Raw genomic sequence first — 26276 nt, 5'->3', positions numbered from 1 at the left:
CGGGCCACAGTGCATGTATGGCAGTTCAGAGGATAAGTTCAGGCGTCAGTCTTTGCTTTCCACCTTGTTTGAGGCAGGGTCTCTGTTATTCACTGTGTTCTCCCCCCCCTTAACTGTCCCCTGGGATTCTCCTGTCTCTGTTTCCACCTTGCTTTTGGGATTTACTTGGGTTCCAGGGGAGGAGAGATCTGAACTCAGGTTATCATGCTCACACAAGTACTTTTTAAACACCTTACCCAGCTAGGGCAGTTCTGTAACCTCAGCACTCGGGAGGTGGAGGCCAAAGCATCAAAAGTTCAAGGTCATCCTCAGCTACAATGAAAGCTGGAGGCCAGCTTAGGCTACATACGACCCTTCTAGAGAGTTATTGATCAGGGAGGCCCCTGATGCCCCCAAAATACTCCAGGCTGTTGCCAAGGCTCTTGATTGCCCATCAAAACTTGATGGTAAGACCCTGTTGCAGAAGACTCCACATGTTTGGTTTTCAGGCCACTGAGAAATCAAGCAGGAGCTAAATTGAAAACCTCCTCCTCCTTAGCTGTCAGGATGCTGGAAAGTGCTATGTATCCTATTGGGGGAGAAAAGTCATCAATGGTCTTAACCAGCAGTGGACCCTGAAAACTTCACAGCTGGCCATCTAGGCCAAATGTATCCCACTCCCTGATTCTTTTGCTTACTCTTGGCTTTTCGTCTTTCAATAAGCTCATACGTTTATCTCTTCAAAAACCTAATAAATCTACGTTACAAATGATCCTCTACCAACACCTGCCATCAGGGCTAACTAAGCAGGCAAAAGAAGACGCCTGTTGGACTCTGGACCAGATTGAGATATTTCATAGATGGTCTCTGGAGGAGGCCCCAGGAGACACCACAGCTTTAGAAACAGAATAGAAGAGATCATTTCAGCAACTACATGAAGACACAACTTCTGCCTTTAACTCCCCTAACAAATTAGGGAGAAAAGTCTCTCAAGGGGAAGTTGAGGGAGGCAAGCATAAGAAATAGCCTAGCAACTTGGGACTCCACTTGGTTTGTACTAAACACATAGCCCTTTTCCAAACAATGTACGTAACAACCCGTTAGCAACATGGGACCCTCATCTGCATCAAGCTGCACCTACATTTCATTTCAAACAAAGGCATGTAGTCCCCTTAGTAGTTCCTTAATAATGTCCTATTTCGCTTCAAACATGTTCTAGAATATATCCTAGATTTTGGGCAGCAGGGGGATGATCTGGTCTGGACTGGTTTGGAGAACATGACGCAATGAAACAAACTGTGTCCTGAATGAAATTTTAGGGGTATTCTCCTACTTCCCATCTTATGCCTATGCATAATTGGTCATACATACGATTAAAATCAGATGCATCATGGGAAAAGACATAAGCAGTACAGAAAAGCTTACATAAACCCAAGCCCATCAATCAAAACAGAAAACCTCACCCTACATCCCCTCGGAACCAGCCCCTTCTCACAGACCCCATCAAAAGGAGACCTCTGGCAGTCATCTGCTGCTCTTGGGCAATCTAGATCAAGGAGCCTTCTGCCTCTCTTGGCAGGGTAACCAAAACTTCTGTTTTTGCTTTATTCTCTAATAAAATGCTTTGTTACTTCACTATTTGTGTGAACCTTTTTATGGTTCTCTGAATAAGATCCCAAGACCCTGGAGACACCCAGACAGAGATCACCGGTAACAGGAGATGAAGGAGGAATTCCTATTTATATGCCTTTGGCTCATGTAACTTATTACGATAAGCACACATTGCTTCTATAATAGAAAAGAGTAATAAATAAAACATATAGTTTACAAATTATCTTTTATGAATAAAGATTATCAATCTTGTAGTTTTAGCTACTTTACCTGATCATAAAAAGAAACATTGTGCTAGGCGTGGTGGCACATGCTTTTTATCCCAGAATTTGGGAGGTAGAGGTAGGAGGATTGCTGTGAGCTTGAGGTCAGCCTGAGACTACATAGTGGCTTGCAGGTCAGCCTGAGCTAAAGCAAGATCCTACCTCAAAAAAGAGAAGAAACGAGAGAGAGAGAGAAAGAAAAAAGAAAGAAAGAAAGAAAGAATAAATGAGGGCCGGAGAGATGGCTTAGTGGTTAAGAAGCTTGCCTGTGAAGCCTAAGGACCCATGTTCGACTCTCCAGGTCCCATGTAAGCCAGATGCACAAGGTGATGCAAGCACACACACAAGGTTGGATAAGGTGGCACATGCGTCTGGAGTTCAATTACAGTGGCTGAAGACTCTGGTGCACCGATTCTCTCTCCCTCCCTTGCATAAAAAAAATAAAAAGGCAAGTCTGTTGTACTTGCCTCAAAAAAAAAAAAAAAGAATATAAGAAAAGTTGTAAGCCAGGCATGGTTAGACATGCCTTTAATCCCAGCACTTACTAGGCTAAGGTAGGAGGACTGCAGTGAGTTTGAGGCCAGCCTGGAAGTACAGCATGAGTTCCAGGTCACCCTGGGATAGAGGGAGACCCTGCCTTGAAAAAAAAATTGTCAAGATAGCTTTTTCCAACTCTTTTTGAGCCTTGGTTTTACATGGATGTTGCTTCTGTCAGACTGTTCTTGGGATCTATACCTCTCCCAGAATGCTGACAAACACATTACAGCAATCACTTCCATACCCACAATCAATGCAGGAGCGTGTCCCTGGGTGTATTTCAGCTGGTAATCACTGCCATATTGATCCAGTTCACAAAGAACTCCGTATTCTCATCTTCCGGGACCCTGCCACTCTACAGGTCAATGCTGTCCAGTCCTGTTCTTGTGGGACCTGCCAGTTATTTTCTCATTACTGGGACAAAGTAACTGAGCAGAAGTAGCCTAAGGAAGGAAAGATTACTTTTTGGCTTACAGTTTTTTCTTTATTTTTCTTTAATTGACAACTTCCATAATTATAGACAAACCATGATAATTCCCTTCCCCCTCACTTTCCCTTCCAACTCCATCATATCCCCTCCCCCTCTAAATCAGTCTCTCTTTTATTTTGATGTCATGATCTTGCCCTCCTATTATGATGGTCTTGTGTAGGAAGTGTCAGGCACTGTGAGGTCATGGATATCCAGGCCATTTTGTGCCTGGAGGAGCACGTTGTAAGGAGTCCTACCCTTCCTCTGGCTCTTACATTCTTTCTGCCACCTCTCACGCAATGGACGCTGAGCCTTGGAAGGTGTGATAGAGATGGATAAGTGCTGAACATTCCTTTGTCGCTTCTCAGCACCATGGTGCCTTCTGAGTCATCCCAAGGTCACTGCCACCTGAAAAGAGAAGCTTCTCTAACCAAAAGTGAGAGTAGCATTAATATATGGGTATGAACAGTAAGAGAAATGCTTGCTGGGAAGTTTGGTGAACATAGTATATGCATTTTGCCAGGCATCAGCAGGCATTACAGCCCTAGAGCTCCTGCTTTACCCTGTCATAGGTTTTCAGTATCAGGTATGTATGCCCTCCCATGGAGCGGGCCTCCAGTCCAATTAAAAAGTGGTTGGGCCGGTTGTGGTGGCGCACGCCAGTAGGATGTTGCTAAAGAGGCAGAGGCAGGAGGATCAGGAGTTCGAGGCCAGCCTGGGCTACACATATTTTAGCTTCCGGTGGAGGAGCGGCGACTTAACCTGTACGAGGCAAGATGGAGCTTGAGGCCATGAGCAGATACACCAGCCCAGTCAACCCCGCTGTCTTCCCCCACCTGACCGTGGCATGTTCTTCACTGCATGGTTCTTCGTTTATGAAGTCACCTCCACCAAGTACACACGGGATATCTACAAAGAACTCCTCATCTCCTTGGTGGCTTCACTCTCCATGGGCTTTGGAGTCCTCTTCCTCCTGCTCTGGGTCGGCATCTACGTATGAGCACCCGAAGGTACCCGCCATGCAGCTTCAACAAGTTCCTGATTTTGTAAATTAAAACTTTTTAAAAAATTTTTTTATTTTATTTATTTATTTGAGAGCGACAGACACAGAGAGAAAGACAGATAGAGGGAGAGAGAGAGAATGGGCGCGCCAGGGCTTCCAGCCTCTGCAAACGAACTCCAGACGCGTGGCGCCCCCTTGTGCATCTGGCTAACGTGGGACCTGGGGAACCGAGCCTCGAACCGGGGTCCTTAGGCTTCACAAGCAAGTGCTTAACCACTAAGCCATCTCTCCAGCCCTAAAACTTTTTTTTTACTGTTGCTAGAAGTGTCCCACCTGCTACTTACAATAAAGGCAGATGTGTGACAAAAAAAAAAAAGTGGTTGGTTTCCCCATAATAGACATTTGGTGTATGGTTTGGAGGGTAGAGCCAAGCATGATGAGGAAAGCAAGGTAGGAGGAGAAAGCGGGCAGTATGTTGTCATATAATCAGATAGGAAACAGAAGGAGACATAGCATGTGGACCTGGCCTATAACACCTCAAGGTTCTAACCCCAGAGTGACACACTTCCTTCCATGAGGCTCCACCTCCTGAGAGTTCAACAACCACCAACTGGGAATTAAGTATTCCAGTGCAAGAACATTTTACATTCAAACCACCACATGGGACAAGTGAACAGATTTTTAGACTCTACCTTCTTAATCTCCCCCTGGCTTTCCTGAAAAGTCAATTCTTTTATCATTTAGCCATTGTAAACAGGCAGTAATGTAATGATTGGAATTAAGTGCTTCCAAAATGGTGGGTGGGGGTGGGGAGCAGGAAACTGGATAAACTGGCTCTCTGAGAATGGCTCTCAAGATAAGACTAAAGGCCCTCTGTGAGCCACTTCTGAGCATGCTATGAAACTGGTGACTTTAAAACACACCCCTTACCTTTGATCCAGGGATCAGGAAGCTATACCCACAGTTTATTGCGTCACAGCAGTTTGTTGCCTGTTTATCTCCAGGGAACTGATGGGTCATCAGGCATTGGCACCCTGTTGACAAAACCTTCAATTTCTGTGTTTTTGCTCCAGCAGGAAAGCAGGAGAGACCTAATTCTGTTCTCTTAGTACATTTCATCAAGTGAATCTATTGCAAGATCAGAATCTGGGCTGGAGAGATAGCTTAATGGTTAAGGCACTTGCCTGCAAAGCTTAAGGACCCAGGTTCAATTCCCCAGTACCAGGTAAGCCAGATGCACAAGACAGCACATGTGTCTGGAGTTTGTTTGCACTGGCATGCCCATTCTCTCTCTCTCTCTCTCAAATAAATACATAAAATATTTAAAACAAAAATAAAAGATCAGAATCCTAACCATGTAGGGGTCAGGGGTCAGCTTATGCAGTACAGGAGGACATCTCGAAAGGCACTGGGAATGGGGAAAACTGGTCCACCAGTTTTCCATCTCTCTCCTCTCTCTCTGGCCAGGCTTCCTACTGATGTCAACTCACTAACGAGCGATTTAAAAGCTACAGTTTCCATTTCTCTATCTGTGTTAGGTGATCTCATCCATGGCCATAGTTTCAACCCCCATGAATGCTTTTATTTTTTTTTATTTTTATTTTTAAAAATTATTTATTTATTTATTTGAGAGCAACAGACACAGACAGAAAGACAGATAGAGGGAGAGAGAGAGAATGGGCACGCCAGGGCTTCCAGCCTCTGCAAACGAACTCCAGACGCGTGCGCCCCCTTGTGCATCTGGCTAACGTGGGACCCGGGGAACCGAGCCTCGAACCGGGGTCCTTAGGCTTCACAGGCAAGTGCTTAACTGCTAAGCCATCTCTCCAGCCCCCCATGAATGCTTTTAGACATTAAAATTTAGTTTCCAATGTAGAGCTCCTTCCTCCAAGTGCACAGTGTGTGTGTGTGTGTGTCTCTGTGTGTGTGTGTGTGTGTGTGTGTATATATGTATATGTATATATATATATGTATATATGTATATATGTATATATGTAAATGTATATTTTTTGCTTGTGTGTATATGTGTTTGTAACATGTGTTGGTGTGTATGGTGTATGTATGTGTCTATGCCCTTGTGGAGCCCCACGTGTTGGCTGTGATGGGTGGCACTCACCTGTGGTGGCTGAGCAGAACTTTGGGTGTTCTACTGCATTGCTCTTCTGCCTCTTCTTTTTTTTTTAAAATTATTTATTTATTTATTTGAGAGCGACAGACACAGAGAGAAAGACAGGTAGAGGGAGAGAGAGAGAATGGGCATGCCAGGGCTTCCAGCCTCTGCAAACGAACTCCAGACGCGTGCGCCCCTTTGTGCATCTGGCTAACGTGGGACCTGGGGAACCGAGCCTCGAACCGGGGTCCTTAGGCTTCACAGGCAAGCGCTTAACCGCTAAGCCATCTCTCCAGCCCTCTTCTGCCTATTCTTATTTGAGCTAGAGTCTCTTATTGATAGGGGAGCTTGTTGTTTTTCATGAGCCTGGGCAATTTCTTGGGTTCTCTGCTTCCCTTTGCAGGACTAGGATTCCAGGTGCATGTGGCCGTGCTCAGCTGTTTATATGGGTTCTAAGATTGCAACGAGGGAGGTTTGCAGCACCCCTCAGGCCCTCAGGCTTGTGTAAAAAGCACACTTAACCACTGGACCATCTCTCTGACCCTCAAAAGCATCCTTAAGAGATCAGTTCAGCCTACTGATTGTCCATTATGTATCTAGCCTCAAACCACGGCCTCCATCTGTTCTCTTGCCAAGAAGGGTACCGCCGTGCCTCCATCTACACTAGCCAGAAGTTAAGCCTTCACTATGTCACTTCCTTTTAACAGCCCATTGCTAACCATCATGGATCCCACCCCTAGATTTTTCGCTGCATCTCCTTGTCTCCTACCCTAGTTCAAGTTTCATCCTCTGCAACTGCTGCCGCTGTGGATTGAATTACAGCAGTCATGTTGACGACGGTTCCCTCCTACTCACTTTAACCCATGATGCAGTGCAGTTTGCGCTGCTGGTAGAAATCACCCAACTAAAAGCAGCTTGTGGGAAAAAGAGGTTTATTTTGGCTTACAGGCTCGAGGGGAAGCTCCACAATGGCAGGGGAAAACGATGGCATGAGCAGAGGGTGGACATCACCCCCTGGCCAACATAAGGTGGACAATAGCAATAGGAGGGTGTGGCATGGGGACACTGGCTATTACACCCATAAGCCCACCCCCAATAACACACTGCCTCCAGGAGGCTTTAATTTCCAATTGCCATCAGCTGGGGAGACTAGCATTCAGAATACCTAAGTTTAAGGGGGACACCTGAATCAAACCACCACAGCCCAGTATCCATCTGTTAGCCTAGACCTTTTAAAGATTTGCTCCTAAAACACCATTGCTTGAACCCTTTGCTGATTTCCTGTTTTGGTATGATAAAGACCCAAATCCTGGGCTGGAGAGATGGTTTAGCGGTTAAGCACTTTCCTGTGAAGCCGAACGACACAGGTTCGAGGCTCAATTCCCCAGGACCCACGTGAGCCAGATGCTCAAGGGGGCACACGCATCTGAAGTTCATTTGCAGTGGCTGGAAGCCCTGGCGCATCCATTCTCTCTGTCTACCTGCCTATTTCTGTATATCTCTTTCTCTCTCAAAAAAAAAAAAAAAAGAAAAAAAAAGACCCAAATCCTTAATATGGCTTAAAGCAATCTACACAACGTGGCTTGTCTTCATTGTCAATTTGATTGAATTTAGAAGTTAGAATCACCTGGGTGACACACCTCTGGGTGTCTGAGAGGTTTGACTATGTAGGAAAACCCACCCTGCATGTGGGGAGTCCCAGCCCATAGGCTAGGGTACCAGACACAATAACAGAAAAAAGCGGGGAGCACAAGTATCAGCATTCATCTCTTTCTCTGCTTCCTGATTGTGGACACAGTGTGACCTGCTGCCTCATGCCCCTGCCTCCACAGCTCTTCTTGTCTTCACAACTTCCCTGCCATCATAAACTGCGCCTGGAGCATTGAGCCAAGATAAACCCTTCCTGCCTGCCAAGGCTTTTGTCAGGTGTTTTGTCACAGTACTGAGAAAGACTGGTCCACCTGACCTTTCAGCCTCTAGTTCAGCTAGTCCTGGCCACCCATGGCTACTCACCCTGACACACGGGCCTTTTTCCAGTGATTTTGAATGAGCTCTGCTTACGTCAACTGGTTCACTTTTCACATAAGTTGCTCCCCTTGCCAGGAAGATCCAGCCATCCTTCAGAATATACCTTGTATCACTTCCTAAAAGAGATTTTTTTCCCAGACCCTCAATTCAGTGCTCACGAGTCATTTTCTTACTACCTTAGATTTGTTTATTTATTTTGGTTTTTCTGAGGTAGGGTCTCATTCTAGCCCAGATTGACCTGGAATTCACTCTGTAGTCTCAGAGTGGCCTTGAACTCATGGCGATCTTCCTACCTCTGCATCCTCAGTGCTGGGATTAAAAGCATGTGCCACTATGCTTGGCCCCTTGGTTTCTTCTTCTTTCTCCTCCTCTTCTTCTTCTTTCAGTTTTTTGTTTATTTTTATTTATTTATTTGAGAATGACAGACAGAGAGGGAAAGAGTCAAATAGAGAGAGAGAAAAAATGGGTGTGCCAGGGCCTCCAGCCACTGCAAACAAACTCCAGATGCATGCGCCACCTTGTGCATCTGGATAACGTGGATCCGGGGGAATTGAGCCTCGAACTAGGGCCCTTAGGCTTCACAGGCAAGCACTTAACTGCTAAGCCATCTCTCCAGCCCTCTTCTTTTTTTTCTTTCTTTCGAGGTAGGGTTTCACTTTAGCCCAGAAAGACCTGGAAGTCACTATGTATTCTCAGGGTGGCCTCAAACTCACAGCAATTCTACTACCTCTGCCTCCTGAGTGCTGGGATTAAAGGCATGTGCCACCATGCCCAATTTTTCTTGTTTCTTATGCTTACCACAATTTGATTGGTACTGGGGATCAAACCCAGAGCCTCATGCATGTTAGGTGAACACTCTACCACTAAGCCATATCCCCAGTGTTCACTACAACTTCAATAAAAAAATTGAGGAAAATAATTATGTAGTTAGTTATTCCATGTTTGCCTCTGTGGCTTGAAATGTAAACCTGTATCAGGAACGCTATTTCATCTCTAGTGTCCAGCCTTCTTTATAGTGCCGGGCACCCAGCAGTCACTTAAAACTTAACACTAGTAAGGTAACTGTCCTGAATCTGGGCACCATTGAAAGCTTTCTTTGGGTAGTAAATAACCCATGTAATCCTTGCAATAAGCCTGCAATGTGGGTATTATCATCTTTATTTTACAGATGTAAAAATAGGTACAGAAAAGTGAAGTGAGCTGCTAAGATCACAGAGTGGAAATAAGACTTAAAACCAGCAATTCAGACCCAGTGGCTCTACTTTTGTTGACAATATTTATGGCTGCCTCAGTATTTCTTGACAGGATGCCCATTTAAGTTTTCACTCATTTGAACTGCTGATGAATAACGTCATAGTGTGGAACACTTTGAGAGCAAAGTTTAAGTAACTACGGGGAGGCGGTTGGTCTTGCTGTAGAGCCCAGGCCAGGCTCAAACTTGTAATTCTCCAGCATCAGCCTTGCAAATGCTTACACTGCATGTATGTGCTATGACACCCAGCTAAGATATGTATCCTTTGATATCATTTGTATGGGAAAACTTTAAAAAAAAAATAAGCCAATAAGCGACAATCTGTCCAAAGATAGATACTGGTACTCTTCAAGGTCTTCATACTTCTAAATTGGAGAGGTGTCTCAGTGCTTAAATGAGCTTATTTCCAAGGTCTCCATACTTTGTAGGATCATAAAAATTTAGAGAAATATGCTTAAGAACATACACGCATATATATTTGCTACTACTTTAAAAGATCTTTCTGTGCATTAATCTAAAAACAGAATGACCATTCAGTCCTATGTTTCACCTTTCTATTAAACAATAGAACTACCTTCTTATTGTTATTGACAATTTTCATTCCTAAAGATAATGCAACTTGACCATAATCCCCTCCCAATACCTACTCCCCCCCCACCACCCATTGCCCTTCATAGAACAACTCATTCTTTCCAACATGTGACATTTTTTCCTGCCTTCTTCCATCATCTATGTAAAAATGTTGATGAGTTCATTCTTATGGAGATCTTGTGACCTCTCAGCTGGTATGAGGTCAGGAGGTCATAGTCACTTCATGTCTGGAAGCTAGTGTCCCAAAGTGCTCCTCCCCAGCCTCTGACCCTTATATTTTTGTTGCCTACTCTTCCACCAATGTTTCCCAAGACTTGGAGGGGATGGTACAGAGGTCTCAATTAGCCCCGAGCACTGAACCTTTACTTATTCTAAGCATTTAGGTAAGTTTTGAGTGTCCCTAGTAATCACTACCATCTGCACGAAGAAGCTTCTCTGACCAAGAAGACAATTTTATGGGCACAGAATATCCATTCAGTCAGTCATCAAGTAGTGGCTGCCCCCCGGGAGCATTCATAATTATAATTAAAAATAGAGATAGCCGGGCGTGGTGGCGCATGCCTTTAATCCCAGCACTCGGGAGGCAGAGGTAGGAGGATCACTGTGAGTTCGAGGCCACCCTGAGACTACATAGTGAATTCCAGGTCAGCCTGAGCCAGAGTGAGACCCTACCTCGAAAAACAAAAAAACAAAAACAAAAACAAAAAAAAAATAGAGATAGAGAGAAGAGAGACAGACAAAGAGAATAGGTATGCCAGGGCCTCCAGCTGCTGCAAATGAACTCTGGATGCCGGCGCCACTTTGTTCATTTGGATTTTTATGTGGATACTGGGGAGTTGAACCTGGATCATTAGGCTTTGCAGGCAAGTGCCTTAACCACTGAGCAATCTCTCCAGCCCCATAATTATAATTTTTTGGGGCAGGTTTCAGTACATGAAATGGGTCTGTTCCATGCAACCGGTCTGAGATCCAATCAGAAAGCAGTTGTTTACCCCTATACCAGCCAGGTCACTATTGTATCAGTGGGTAATTCATGGCTGGCTAGTCAGCTATGTAGCATACAGGGTTTTACAAGCAGTTGGGTAAGTTTGTTGATGGATTTTCTCAGCCATCAGCCTGCATGGTGCCCTCCAGCACTACACTAGCTAGCTCAGTTCCAGCTTGAGTTTTCATGGCTCTGCTATCCACATATTCATTGTCTTCAGGAATAGTTTTTTTAATTAAATAAATGCCATGCTTTATTTTTAGTACAATTAAAATTAAGTTAAACATGTAAAATTAAAAGTTGAATTTGATAGCTCGGCAATAGGATACTCTAATGTATAAACATGAAACAATGATTGAGTCAGATATACTGCATGGTTCACCCAACTTTGTATTCTGTGGTAACATTACAACACTCCCTACTGAGAAGAAACTCCCCCTGACCCTGAATAAACAGATGTTCATTTTCCAGTACGAGTCTCGAAAGCATCTAATCAGAAACCCAGAGGCTACAGAGAACTCAACACTAAACCAGACTGCTAACAGACCTGCAAAGGCTCAGAGAACATTGTAGAAGAGAGGGTGAGAAGACTGTAAGAGCCATGGGTTGGGTAGAAATATCCTGAGGCACAGCCCCCACCCCCAGACTGACTGAGACCTTAACTATCCAACAGTGAACACCAATAACCCCACTGAGGACAGCCCTCAGGGAAAGTATGATGGGGGAATGAGAATATATGATTATAACCTTTGTAAAAAAAAAAAAAAGAGTAATAAAAAGATTCTCCAATTCTAGAAAAGAATTAAACCAAAATTTAAGTGGGTTTGCCAGAGACTTGGATTCCTGTGTAGGTGTGGGTTGAGGCAGGGCCAGGAGTTTAACTATCTCCCTATTGTAATTTTTAGAAACAAACTAGATTCATGTCAGTAATTTCCTAGGAGCTGGTGTTCTGTGAGGAAGAGTTTTACATTCAAGAGATTAGCCCACATTGGAAAAAAAGACAGCATTTTTACTCCATGGTCTTGGAAAAGCTGGAGATCTACCCATAGAAGAAAAAATCTAGACTCTTATCTCTCATCCTGTACCAGAATCACCTCTAAATGGATCAAGGACCTTAATATTAGATCTGAAACTCTTCAATGGTGTAGGAAAACATAGGAAGAATATTTTGAGATGTAGGCATTGGAAAGGACTTTCTGAATAAGACCCTAGTTGCCCAGGAACTAAGGCAAACAATCAACAAATGGATCTTAGGAAATGAAAGGTCCTCTGTGCAGCTGAGGAACTGCCAAGTGAGTCAAGAGGCAACTTAAAGAATGGGAGGGTTGGACAGCTGGCTCAGCAGTTAAGGTGCTTACCTGCAAAATATAATGACCAGCACCCACATAAACCCAGATACACAAAGCGACACATGCGTCTGGAGTTCATTTGCAGTGGCTAGAGGCCCTGGAGCGCCCATTCTCTCTCTGTTTGTCTTTCTTCTCTCTCTCTGCTTTTATTTATTTACAGGCAGAGAGAGAGAAAGACAGAGAGACAGACAGACAGACAGACACACACACACAAACACACACACACACACACACACACACACACACACACATGCACACAGAGAATGGGCACGCCAGGGCCTCTAGCCACTGCAAACAAACTCCAGAAGCATGTGCCCCTTGTGCATCTGGTTTACGTGGATCCTAGGGAATTGAACCTTGGTCCTTTGGCTTCACAGGCAAACACCTTAACTGCTAAGCCATTTCTTCAGCCCTAAAAAATATTTTTTTTTACAAAAGAATGGGAAAAAATCTTCACTAGTTATACATCTGACAGAGGAGTCATATTTAGAAAATGCAAAGAGCTCAAAAAACTAAACAATCAAAAAGCAAACAACTCAATCATAAAGTATGCTATGGAACTGAAACAAGAGTTCTTAAAAGAGGCACAAATGACTAATAAATATTTTAAAATGTTCATTATCTTTAGCCATCAGAGAAATGCAAAGTAAAACTACTTTGAGATTTTATCTAACTCCAGTCAGAATGGTGATTATTAAAAAAAACCCAAATGATGGGCTGGAGAGATGTCTTAGCAGCTAAGGCACTTACCTGGGTAGCCTAAGGACCCAGGTTCAATTCCCCAGTGACAACATAAAGCCAGATACACAAGTGTTGGCACATGTGTTTGGAGTTTGTTTGCAGTGGCTGGAGGCCCTGGCATACCCATTCTCTCTCTCTCTCTTTTTCTTGAATAAGTAAATCAATAAAATATTTTTAAAAAGCCAAATGACAACAAATGCTGGTGAGAATGTGGGGAAATTTACTATTGGTGGGAGTGGTGAAACTGGAGAAGCCATTATGGAAACTAGTGTGGAGATTCTTCAAAGAGCTAAAAACCTATCTACCATTTGACCCAGCTGCACTATCTCTGGGCAGATGCCCTGAGGACACTATACTTTATTATAGGGATACTTGCTCATCCATGCTTATTGCTGCTCTAGTCACAAATAGCTAGGAATTGGAATCAGCCCAGATGCCCATCAACTGATGAATGGATGATGGAGATGTGGCAATACACACAGTGGAGTTTGATTCAGCTGTAAAATAAAATGAAATTCATAGAAGTTAATTGCATTTTAAATTGTTACCATTGATCACCGTGGGCTGTCATTTCAGGGTGGCTTTTGGAAGAGCAGAAAGGCACAGACTGTAAAACTGGGCAACTTCCCCCTCCTTCCTAGTTTAGCTCTACTACTGAAAATACTGCTCTCGTGTATTCTCGGTTCCAAATTTAACAACAAAAGTAACACTTGCCAATGGCGATGAAGTTGTTCTGAGTAGTGTGATGATGTTGGTGATGTCCTTTGAACTGCTGGAAGAAGAGCACTAGGAAATACGAAGCGCACACTGCTTAAACAGTTCACTATTTTCTGAGGACTAGATGATTCCAAACCACTGACTGAGTCATCATTAATACAATGTCCTAAAATAGTAATGGGGAATGTATTAGTTACTTAACCTGTTACTGTGACCAAATGGCTGACAAAAGCAGCTTAAGGAGAAAGAAATACTTAGTCTGGTTTAAAGCCTAAGGGGATATGGTCCATCTTGGCTGGGAAGGGCGTGATGGCAGGAGCTGGAGGTGGCTGGTCACACTGTATCTGCACTCAGGGAACAGAGAGCAATGCATGCTGGTGCTCAGGTAGCTTTCTCCATGTGAGATGTGCAGAATGCTCTGCTCACGGAATGGTGCTGTCTGCATTTTAGGGGTGGGTCTTCCTACCTCAGATAACCTAGTCTAGAAGAGCCTTCACCAGCAGGCCCAGAGGTTTGTTTCCATGGTGATGCTAAATCCTGTCAAATTGACAACTGAGATTAACCATCACGGGAGAGTAATCCCAAGATGCTTCATGTGTTTTTGAGAATATTAGCTATTTACATTCTTTTTTATATCTAAATATTTATTTATTTATTTGGACAGAGAGAAAGAGACAGAAAGAGGGAGGGGGGGGAGAGAAAAAGAGAGGGGAAATGCCCATGAGCTTGGGCATGCCAGGGTCTCCTGCCACTGTAAATGAACTCCAGATGTATGCACCACTTAGTGCATCTGGCTTTATGCGGGTACTGGGCCATCAGGATTTGCAAACAAGTGCCTTTTGCTAACCCATCTCTCTCCAGCCCTTTTTACATTCTTACAGTGTTTAAGAATATACCCATATGGCTTTTGGAGCAACACTGTAAAGAAATATTTGATTCCAACTAGTATACAACCTAGATGTGAAGAGGTTTCCTAATGATATGGTTTGGGATCTGGAATCTACCAAGTTCACGCTTTCCATTAAACCATGGCAAATGGGCAATCACTGTTCTAATGGTGAGTGATTGGGAACTTCCTTTGCATGCTGTCCTGTGAATTGGCTGTGTGCACACTGAAGATTTCATTGCTTTCTCTTTTTTTTTCAAATTTAAAAATTTTTTATTTTACTTATTAGAGGGAGAGAAAGAGGTGCAAATAGAGAAAGAGAGCAAGAATGGGTGTGCCAGGGCCTCTAGCTGCTGCAAACGAACTCCAGATGCATGTGCCACCTTGTGCATCTGGCTTACGTGGGTCCTGGGAAATCAAACCTGGGTCCTTTGGCTTTGCAGGCAAGTAGTTTAGCCATTAACCCATCCCCCCTGCCTTTTTATCATTTTTATTTTATTAATTAAAGAGAGAGAGAGAGAGAATGGGTCTACTGCTTTCTGATAAAATAAGTGTCTCTCCAGTTACGAAGGGTTCATTTTAGCGAAGGCTAGCTTGCACCAGGAGGAGTTCTGAGGCAGGCAAAAAGTTAGAATTCAGGTCTGGGGAGATGGCTTAGCAATTAAAGGTCCTTGCTAACTGGCTTGGGTTCAATTCTCTAGCACCCGCATAAAGCGGGATGCAAAGTGGCTCATACATCTGTGCATGCATACATGTACACTCTTTCTCTCTCTCAAATAAATTAAGATTAAAAAAAATACATGCTTACCTGTTTAAGGGCTGGAGAGATGGCTTCACAGTTAAAGTGTTTGTTTGCAAAGCCAGATGACCCTGGTTTGATTCCCCGGGATCCACGCACAAGGGGGTGCATGCATCTGGAGTTTGCAGTGGCTGGAGGGCCTGGTGCACCCATTCTCTCTCTCTCTCTCTCCCTCCCTGCCCCCTTCTTTCTCTCAAGTAAATAAATAATTTTTAAAACATGTTTTAAATGATTTTTTTTTTTTGAGGTAGGGTCTTGCTCTAGCCCAGGCTGGCCTAGAACTCATAGTGATCCTCCTTACTTTAGCCTTCTGAGTGCTGGGATTAAAGGTGTATGCACCTGGCTAAAGTTGGAATTTTTGAGGACTTTTGAGCTATTGATTCACAACTAAATATATGTACAGTACTATTCTGTGGACTAATTATCAATCAAAACCTTTTTTTTTTTCCCTTGGTAAACAAAAACCCTGTATTATTTTCTTGTTGCTGAGGTCAAATACTGAACTTCAAGAAGCAGGTTACGGGAGGAAGGGGTTCCTTTGCTTATACTTCTAGGGAATACAGTCTGAAGTGGAGGGATAAGGCATGGTGGCAGGAAGAGGGACCAGCAGGTCACATCACATCCATACTCAGGAAGCAGAGAGCAAGGATGCTTATCTTGTTTTCCTCCTTTTTTAATTCAGTCCGGGAGCCCAGCCTACAAAATGGTGCCAACAGTTAAGGTGAGTCTTGCCATCCCAATTAATATAACCTAGAAAGTTTCTCATAGACATGCCTAGAAATTTGTCTCATGATTCTAGGTCACCTGTCAAGTTGACAACATCAGCCATCACAGACTGCTTTCACCTACTGAATGATTTTTGTATTTTCCTTCAATGAGATGCCAGGGATAGAGAAATAGCTCAGTGGTTAAGAACACTTCCTGTGCAAGCATGGGGACCGAGGGGGACTCAGACTGTTGAGTTCAATTTGAAAGAACCCACATAAAGAGCTGGGCAGGGACATGCGTGTCTATCACCCCAATCCTGTAAGGAGAATCACTGGGGCTTGCAAAACCACCAAAAGCTCTGAAATGACTTGAAGAGACTCCATCTCAAGGAAACAAACGTATAAACAAAGGTTGGGGGCGAGGCACCAAATGTTTGTTACCCAACATTCTCTTCTGGATTTTGTTTGTGGACAAGGGTCCACATCAGCACACATAGGTGCATATACCACAGACATACCACATCATATCTACTACACATACATGTACAATGTAAAAACTTTGCCATTTCAAAATAATTTTGTGAATAAAAAGAATTTGAAGTAAAAGTCAATTTAGAATTTGTGTCTCAAAATATCTAAGTGCTTGCATCTTTCCAAGGTCTTCATGACAGATGTGTGCTTTTGGGGTCATACCATCTCTTGTGAACTCTCCTTGAATGGGTTCTGATACCTGGATCACTCACAAAAGCGTGGGCTTTGTCTAGACCATGACTTCTTTTGTCTTTCTTTCCTTCTTTTTTTTTTTTTTGAGGCAGGATCTTACTGTAGCCCAGGCTGATCTGAAACTTGCTCTGTTGCCTAAACTGGTCTCAAACTCATGGAAATCCTCCTATGTCAGCCTCTTTTTTTTTTTTTTTTTTTTTTTTTTTTTGGTTTTTCAAGGTAGGGTCTCACTCTAGCCCAGGCTGACCTGGAATTCACTATGTAGTCTCAGGGTAGCCTTGAACTCACCATGATTTTCCTACCTCTGCCTCCTGAGTGCTGGGATTAAAGGCATACGCCACCATGCCCGGCTTATGTCAGCCCCTTAAAGGCATGTACCACTGTACAAGCTTTAGACCACATCTTTCTTTTTTCCTTCCTTCCTTCCTTCCTTCCTTCCTTCCTTCCTTCCTTCCTTCCTTCCTTCCTTCCTTCCTTTCTTTTTTTTGTTTTGTTTAAAAAAGAGACAGACAGAATATGGGCATGTCAAGACCTGTCACCACTGCGAAAGAACTCCAGACACAAGTGTCACCTTGTGCATCTGGCTTTACATGGGCACTGGAGAATTGAACCTGAGCCCACAGGCTTTACAAACAAGGGCCTTTCATCGTTGAACCATGTCCCCGACCACAGCTTCTTAAATTGTGGGTTGCAACTTCATATGAGGTCATGTAACTGAATGTAGGGGTTGCAAAAAACATTTGCCAACAATACAATAAATGTAAGAGCCAAAGGATGGGGAGGGGTGCTGTAGAACACTGTTTTCCAGACACAAAGTGGCCATTGCATTCTTTGCCTCATAGCCATTGTCTATATCTGCACACGATCTGCATAATCCTGGGCCCACCAACAAGTTGCCATGGATGATAAAAGAGACAAAGATACCCAGTTTGAGAGGTGTTTAGCAGTTAAGGTACTTGCCAGCAAAGCCAAATGACCCAGGTTCAGTTCCCCAGTATCCACCTAAAGCTGGATGCATAAGGTGGCACATGCTTCTAGGGCTCATTTGGAGTGGCTAGAGGTCCTGACATACCCATTTTCTTTATCTGCCTCTTTCTACACCCCTCAAATAAATAAAAAAAAAAAATTTAAAAATACATGAAAGTAGAAAAGGAAATGGAAAGAAGAGGGGCTTCAGTGGAAGGGGATTGGGAAGAGGAGACAAAGAAGGGTGGTGAGGGGGATCATGAACATTTTTCCAATAAAGTTTTCTAGTTTAATATAAGAAGTTAGCTGGGTGTTGTGGCGCACGCCTTTAATCCCAGCATTTAGGAGGCAGAGGTAGGAGGATTGCCGAGTGTTTGAGGCCACCCTGAGACTTCATAGTGAATTCCAGGTCAGCCTGAGCTAGAGTGAGACCCTACCTCAAAACCCAGCCCCCCCCCCCAAAAAAAAACCAGGAAAGCTGTAACCAACTTGAAAACAAAGTATAATTTTCAAAGAAAGAAGAGCTATAAGTTTTAAAACTCCTCCTCCCCCCTTTTCTCTCTCTCTCTCTGTTTTTTTTTTTTTTTTTGAGGTAGGGCCTCCCTCTTGCTCAAGATGACCTGGAATTCACTATGTAGTTTCAGGCTGGGCCTCTAACTCACAACTCACAGTGATCCTCCTCCTACCTTGGCCTCCCAAGTGCTGAGATAAAAGGTGTGCACCACCACACCCAGAATCCTTTCCTTTTTATGTCATGAAATTTACCAACAGTTTAAGATTTTTTGTTTTTTTTTTCAAGGTAGGGTCTCACTCTAGCTCAGGGTGACCTGGAATTCACTATGTAGTCTCAGGGTGGCCTTGAACTCACCAGGATCCACTTACTTCTGCCTCCCACCACGCCTGGCCAGTTTAACATTTTTAAGTGTTCAATGACAAAACATTAATTTACAATCAGGTGGTAATGAATTTGAGATATTTCTGACAGTGCACATCCATGTTGCATCCCGTGACTTAGTTGCGGCCTTAATTAATGCGTTCACAACATACACATTTGCATGGACATGCCACTTCCACACATAATGTCATCAAATGTTCTCTAAAAATTTGAGACAATTAATTCTTTGCTATGATTTTCAGTGTTTTTACTGTAATGCATTTTTCTACTTTCATAGAGACATTATGGCTTAATTACAGAAAACAAAGATTTAAAATATTTCCCCACCTTCATTCCTCAGCATGTAAGTATGAAATTAGTATATCTTTGGATTGTGCTATGTTAGAATGTTTGATACTAAAAAGTGCTGCTTAGGCTGCTGATGATTTCATAAAAAAATTCCCAAACAATTGCCCCTCCCCGCCTCCAAGGTAAGGACTTGCACTAGCCCAGGGTGACCTGGAATTCACTATGTAGTTCTCTGGGTGGACTGGAATTCACAGCCATCCTCCTACCTCTGCCTCCCTAGTGCTGGGATTAAAGGCGCGCGCCAGCACACCCGGTTTCCAACAATTTTTGAAATGCTCTCAAACATTTTTCTGCCATTTTGTATTATGTATTTTTGAAAAATGGTGGTCTGATGAAATAAATATATTGATCAACTCCGAAAAGCATTGAAGTCTCCATGGTATCACTCAGCCAAGACTAAATTCTTTATGTAAAAGCATCTCATTAGTATGCAAAATTGCTTTAATCTTTAATAAATGGTAAAATTATATATGCCAGAGAATTATAAGCTTCTAGATCTGCTTAGAAAATAAAAAATTCTTTAATTTTTTAAAGTTAGCATACAAAGTAACGGGGTCCTTCATGAAAATAAAATTCTTTATGATTTATTATCAGTCATGTTATATTTGTATTCATAAGTGTTATTCTAGATACCAAAGGCAGCATAAAAATTTCTGATGAAATTCTGGAGAAAGTGAGAAGTTTAAGAAGCCCATTTGTTTCATTTATTTTCTAGGGCAGTCTGGGCTGCTCCTTCATGGCAAGCGCATCATTATTCTTTGTTTCGCGCTTCTTCCTAGAGTTTTTAAATTAAAACGGGACCACAATATAATAAAGGTTTTATTTATAGCACATTGATTTGTTCCTCTTGATATTCCTGTCCCTGGATGCCCTGAGCAATGAGTTGAAGATTGTCAGCAAGTTTGCTGCCGGCATTTTCCACCCCAAACCCCCCATTTAGTTCAGTTTACTACAGGCTATCTTCTTAAGCGGTGAGGCTGAAATTCTGTTTCTAGAACGTGACAACTGTTTTGCTTTGGGTCTGACACGAATCAAAACTGAATAGACTACATCAATGCTGTAGGGCGAGACAGTTTTTCTATTTGATTTCTTCTGCCTTGTCGAATGTGCCCGTTTGTTTTTTTCATTGCGGGAGCGAACTAGGGAAGAGAAGAGGCTTCCCGGGACCACCGAGGAGCAGCTGCAGAGGGCGGAAGGAATCCCAGCCCATGGCACGCCAGGCCTCTCGTCCCACAGGACCGATTTTACATATCTGACAAGGGGCTTCCCGGAAACCCTCAAAAGCCTTTTCCTTTTCTTCTTTCTTTTTAATGCGGACAAGACGTTTTGTTTTTCTTTCTTTCTTTCTTTATTTTTTTGAAAGCCAAAAAGCAGCTTCAGCCGCTCCACCCACTCGCCTCCAACGGACCTCCGTCTCCTTCCTGGCTGCCAGCAAGCCGCAACTACAACTCCCAGCAGGCAACGCGTGAGGCTCCGCCCTCGCTGAGCATGCTGGGAGTCGTGGTGCAGGGCGCTTCTTCGATGGCGCTTTTTATTATCAATCCCACTTGGAACACAGTGATAAGCCACTGTAGTAGGAAACCCTGCCCCCACCCCACCACCACTGTACACTCGAAGTTCGTCGCCACCGAGAACTGCGCGAAGGCCCCGTGCGGCGCACCATACAGCGTCCGTCACTCAACGCTCAGCCCCGCCCCCCTCCGCTCATTACCGTTCCCTTGACAGCCGGGCAGCGCCCAGAGCGGCGGCGAGATTCCCGCCCCCCCCCCCCCCCCCCCCCCCCCGGCCACTCCCGAAGTGCGCAGGCGCACCAGCTCAAGAACCTAGTAGGGCAAACCTCGAGGGCGGGCACGCGCACGTAGGCACGCCGAACCCGTCACGTGGTGCGCCAAAGGATTCGCAGTGCGCGTGGCCGCGGCGGCTGGCGTGGGGTTGAGTCAGTTGTGACACCCGGAGCTGCTGAGCCGGCTGGGAGCCCGCGGCACGTCGGCAGGCTGGAGACTCGGGAGTCGCGCGAGTCAGCCCTGGCCTTGTCTTAGAGCTCCGCCGAGCCGGGCGCCGTCACCGTCTCCCGCCCCCGCCAGCGAACCGCCGCCGCCACCGCCGCCGCCGCCACCACCGCGGGCGCGCCCCCGCTCTGCGCTGTCTCCGATGGCGTCCGCCTCCGGGGCCATGGCGAAGCACGAGCAGATCCTGGTCCTCGACCCTCCCACAGACCTCAAATTCAAAGGTGAGCTCATGGAGGACGCTGCCTGGGCTGGCCGGAGCCCGGAGTCGGGGCGGGGTGCTGGCGGGAGCGGGGGTCTGCGGGCCCCTCCCCCACGCCGGCCTCGCCGCGTCTCTCGGGCCCGCGCGTCCTCGCCGCCCGCGCCCCGGTGCGGGTCTCCGCTGCGGCCGCGGAGGAGGAGGAGGAGGAGGAGGAAGGCGAGGAGGCGGCCCGGGGCGTCGTGGAGGGGCTCGGCCCGGGCGCCGCCGCCGCCGCCATCTTGCGGCCCGCGGGGGTGCCGAGGGGGCCCGCCCGCCCGCCCGCCTGCCCTGGTCGCGTCCCGCCGCGCGTCCTTGCAGCGGGGCCGCAGCGGCGAGCGTTCCCCGGGCTGGGCGGGCGGAGACGCGGGCGGTGGCTGGGCGAGCGTGACTTGCGGGCCCGCGGCGCGCAGGGGTCTTGGAGGTGACCAATGCGACTGTCGCCCCCTCCCACGGCGGCGGCGGCGGCGCGGGGCGGGCAGTGGACGGCCCCCACTGGTGGGGCGGTCTCGGCCTTGGGTCCACCGGCCCCGGGCGGAGCGGCGGTCAGGTGGCCGAGCGCGGGCTGGCGGAGACGCCCGGGCTGCACACACCGTCTGCTGGGACTGACCCCGGGAGTTGGCTCTGTCCCAAGCGCGGGCGGGCTGGCGGGCGGGCGGGCGGGCGGAGAGCTGTGCGTCAGTCTCGGCGTGGAAGGTTGGAGGGAAAATGTTAGTGGGTCTCCGGGTGCCAGGGCGGCTCGTCGCCTTCTGCGTAGAAGGGCACCTGGGGTTTGCTTAGTTCTGCGGGTCACCCGTCTCTCTGGGTGGAGATCTCCGGTGTTGAACCTCTGCGTGTCGTGCGTGCCGATGAAAGTGCCATTCAGCCCTGGAACTCTTCTTAATTTTTGGATTGTGGATTGAGATAGGTTCAGTGGGCCTGTTGGAATCCAGAGGTCGTTTGTTTCCCGGTGTTAAGGAAGAAAGTTAAACAGAACAAGCTAAACAGAAAATATACTCCTTTCTGTCTTGACTGAAGTGTCTAGTAAATCTCCCTTTTGAAAGCTAAAACCTTGTCATTTGACTTTAGGAACTGGTGAGAACAGTTTTCACGAGGTGCTTAGCAATCCAGCTCCAAGAGAGAAATAAGTCTGTTATCCTTGTATGTGGTTGAGTCCAAAAGAAAACATCTAGAGAATAATTTAGGGCTGGAGAGATTGCTCAAAGGTTGTTGCCTGCAAAGCCTAGAGATCCGGGTTCGACTCCCCAAGAGCCGCATAAAGCCAGCTGCAAAGTGACACATGTGTCTGGAGTTCATTTGCAGTGGCTAGAGGCCATGGGAAGCCCATCTTCTATTTGTTTTTCTCTCTCTCCCCCCCCCCCCTCACTGCTTGCAAATTTTTTAAAAATTCATTTTGGCATTTTGCTAATAATACTTACTTTTCAGGCATTTCGATACTTTTGTACATTTCTACAAATGAAAACATAAGTGAACTGCTTGTTAGAGCAGGATTTGCTTTTAAGGCAATTCTAAAATGCTTGGAAGCCAAGATTGGTAACCCACACGAGTAATTCCAGCTCTTAGGAGGCTGAGGCAGGACGAATAGCAAATATGAAGCCAGCCTGAGTTGATACATAGCGAATGTCACACACATTTTGAGGTGTAGTGAGTGAACTTTGTTGGAGCAAATTTCTGTGTTGCATGATTTTTTTTTTCATAGTTTTAATTGGGTGGTGCTTTGTGAAGACATGTAGGTATTTGTATACTGTGGCTCACATTATTTAAGTTGAAGGAATTCCATAAACTTATGGGTCTGGGCTTTTAAAATTTTTATTTATTTATTTTTTGAGAGTAGTTTGTTTTTACCTTTTGACTGGGAGCATAGAGATTTTCTGTGCTGCATAACTACCTGTGTATTACCATTATTGACTTAAAACCTTTGAAATTATAGGCCAGGAAATGCCTACTTGAAAGATTTCTTCCTGGAGAAATTGTAATGTTGCCAAAATGAGAAACTTAATAATAGTAGAGAAGTAAGTTAAAACAAAAGACCAACCCTCCAGAGTAACTTATGAGACAGGGCTGGAGAGATGGCTTAGTGGTTAAGGCATTTGCCTTTGAAACCTAAGCACCCAGGTTCGATTCCCCAGTACCATGTAAGTCAGATGCACTAGGTGACACATGCAACTGGAATTCATTTGCAGTGGATGGAGGCCCTGGTGTGCCATTTCTCTCTCCAATTAAAAAAAAATAGCTACAAAGTTGAAATATCCATGCATTTCACTCATTTTGTGTGTTGAAGAAATATAGCTATAATGATTCAACAGGTTCTTGTGTTAGTAATGCAAGCAAAGAATAACTGACGGAGACAAAAAAAGGCTTACATTTTTTTTTTTTTTTTTGAGGTAGGGTCTCACTCTAGCTCAGGCTGACTTGGAATTCACTCTTATTCTCTGGGTGGCCTTGAACTCAGTGATTCTCCTACCTCTGCCTCCCCCAGTGCTGGGATTAAAGGCGTGTGCCACCACGCCATGCTAAAAAGGCTAATGACATAATGGAGGCAGTAGTAGCATGTCTGAGGGAAGAAGCCCTTTTCGCTTTTCTCCCTGCTCCCCTTTACCAGTCTTCATGGGAAAGGTTTCTATTTCATTGGCTCAGGAAAGTTGTACAAAGGGAGTGGTTGAGTAAACAGGAAGTGTGAAAATCCATGGCGGATACTGAATGACAATGTCATTCCAAGGCTTCTTTTTAAAAGTGGAGGTGTGGAAAAAATTGGGAGAGAGGGGATAGTATCAAATAAAAGGTGATATTTGATCTTTTATTTTTTATTTTTATTTTTTTTTGGTTTTTCGAGGTAGGGTCTCACTCTAGCCCAGGCTGACCTGGAATTCACTATGTAGTCTCAGGGTGGCCTCAAACTCACAACGATCCTCCTACCTCTGCCTCCCGAGTGCTGGGATTAAAGGCGTGCGCCACCACGCCCGGCTGATATTTGATCTTTTAATTCCTTCTTAATGTTACTCTGTTAGTCTAAGGGGGTGTGGCACAGTGGAAACCTTATTTTTAAATGCACAGCTCTATACTAATTGGGGAGATTCGTTTATAATCCAGCTTTGGTTGACTGTCAAAAATCATTTAACTGATTTTCTTTTAATTGCCTGTAACTTTCATTTAACTGCAGGTCTGTGATAGGTTAGTTTTACAAAGTTCTGTTGTCATTTGGTAGGTTTACTTCTATTGTTTGGATTCTGTATTTGACTGAGATTGTTTAATTAGAGTGACACTTTTAAAAACATTCTGAGGTTTGGGGATGGAGAGATGACTTAAGGGTTAAGGTGCTTGCCTGTGTAGCCTAAGAATGCATGTTCAACTCTCCAGGTCCCATCTAGCCAGAGGTAGTGATGCAAGCATGCAATGTTGCAAATATGTACAAGGGGGTACCCATGTCGAGTTCATTCACAGTGGCTGAAAAGGCCCTGGTGCCCATTATCTCTCCTCATCATATCACTGTTTATTTATTTATTTTGGTTTTTCAAGGTAGGGTTTCACTCTAGTCCAGGCTGACCTGGAATTCACTGTGTAGTCTTAGGGTGACCTTGAACTCATTGCAATCCTCCTATCTCTGCCTCCCAAGTGCTGGGATTAAAAGCTTGTACCATGCCTGGCTCTCTCTCCAAAAATAAATAAATAAATAAATAAATAAATAAATAAATAGCATTCTGAGGTTAGATGGTTTTTCTTTAAGTTGCATAATGTGAACTTTGAGATGATTAATTCTGCACAGTTTTGGAGAAGTAGGTATATTTTCTGTATGCCTTAATTGTTCAGTAACAAATTAACTATTTTATCTTAATATACAGAAGTGCTTTTACATCCACCTTTTCTTTAAATTCTGTTGTTTAAATCCTAGCAATATGGCCAAGAATTGAGATTTGAAATTTGATCTTTTATGGGAAAAGCAATTTTTTTGTCTTTAAAATTTTGTGCATTACAACATTTCTTCCTTAGTATTGTGTAACATTTTATTTTTATTGCTCATTAACAATATTGGAGGGAAGTTGGAAGAAGAAAGTTTAGCAAACACTGAAATAAATTACATATGTATTCTGTCAGTGGTCAGGGAGAGGAGGCACTGGCCAGAATCATTATGCTGTTGAAGGTGGCCCAAAATAGTACAAAGCTTTAAGAAAAAAAAAAAGTTCTGAGGAGTGAAGGGACCTGTGGTGTTATAGCAATGAGTATATCTTTATGATAACTTTTTTTTGGGGGGGGGGTGGATCTCAGGTAGCCCAGGCTGACCTTGAACTATATAGTAATGTAAATAAGATGACATTGGAAAAAATTTGAATACTTTATAATTTGTTTATTTGAGAGAGAAAGAAGCAGAAAGAAAGAGTGAATATCAACACGCTAGGGCCTCCTGCCACTGCAAATGAATTCCAGAACATGCGCTACTATGTGCATCTGGTTTTATGCGGGTACTGGGGAATTGAACCCCTGTCGTCAGGCTTTGTAAGGAAAAGCCTGTAAGCAAGCACCCTTAACCACTGAGCCATCTTCAGGCTACCCCTGCCCCCCCCCCCCCCAAAGACAAGATCTGGTGCCCTCCAGGCTGGTCTCAAACTCATGTTGTATGACCTTGAATTCCTTATCTTTCTCCTTTATTTCCCAAGTGCTTGGGGTTACAGGCTTGTCCACTTGACCTTGAGTCCTTGGTTAACCTTTCTACATTTAGCAAATGTCGGGATTATGAGCATATGGCACCCCTTCCTCCCAGCATGAAGAGCATGCCTCTAAAAAGATGCACATATGCTGATGTGGAATACTTAGTCTTCTGGATAGTAAGCATATTCTTAGGTAGTTCCAGAAGCTCCTCATATTCCACATTGGTAAAACCAAACTTGTGGTTTGCCTGTCCCCTCCAACCACCCTAAAATAAAATCATTTTATTCTAGCCCATAAAAGTGGTACCTGATTGTGCATCCTGGGGCCTGTAGGCTGCATCCCAGGGTAGCTATGAATAGTTCCAACACCAACAGATTTGTAATTGATAGTGTCACATTGCAAATGTCAAAAGGCTGGACACACCTGGAG

The 26276-nt window shown here is 44.6% G+C and overlaps 1 protein-coding gene and 1 pseudogene across 2 annotated transcripts in view; both read left to right on the top strand.

Moving 5' to 3' along the window:
- The first annotated feature begins 3604 nt into the window (after nucleotides 1-3604).
- LOC123458851 lies at nucleotides 3605-4238 on the top strand (annotated as a pseudogene).
- Nucleotides 4239-20892: 16654 nt separating this feature from the next.
- Nucleotides 20893-26276, top strand: part of Vapa (VAMP associated protein A) — a 49688-nt gene continuing 44304 nt past the window's right edge. The window contains exon 1 of one of the 2 annotated variants that reach the window (XM_045144405.1): nucleotides 20893-21189. In XM_045144405.1, coding sequence (XP_045000340.1) covers nucleotides 21111-21189 — 79 coding nt within the window. In that variant the 5' untranslated portion in view covers nucleotides 20893-21110. The remainder of the gene's footprint in view (nucleotides 21190-26276) is intronic. The other variant, XM_004656838.3, reaches the window with a different exon arrangement.

The sequence above is a fragment of the Jaculus jaculus genome, chromosome 2, assembly GCF_020740685.1.
Source record: "Jaculus jaculus isolate mJacJac1 chromosome 2, mJacJac1.mat.Y.cur, whole genome shotgun sequence".
Lineage (NCBI taxonomy): Eukaryota > Metazoa > Chordata > Mammalia > Rodentia > Dipodidae > Jaculus > Jaculus jaculus.
Note: the sequence above shows the minus strand (reverse complement) of the source record. Positions and strands in the feature narration are given on the sequence as shown.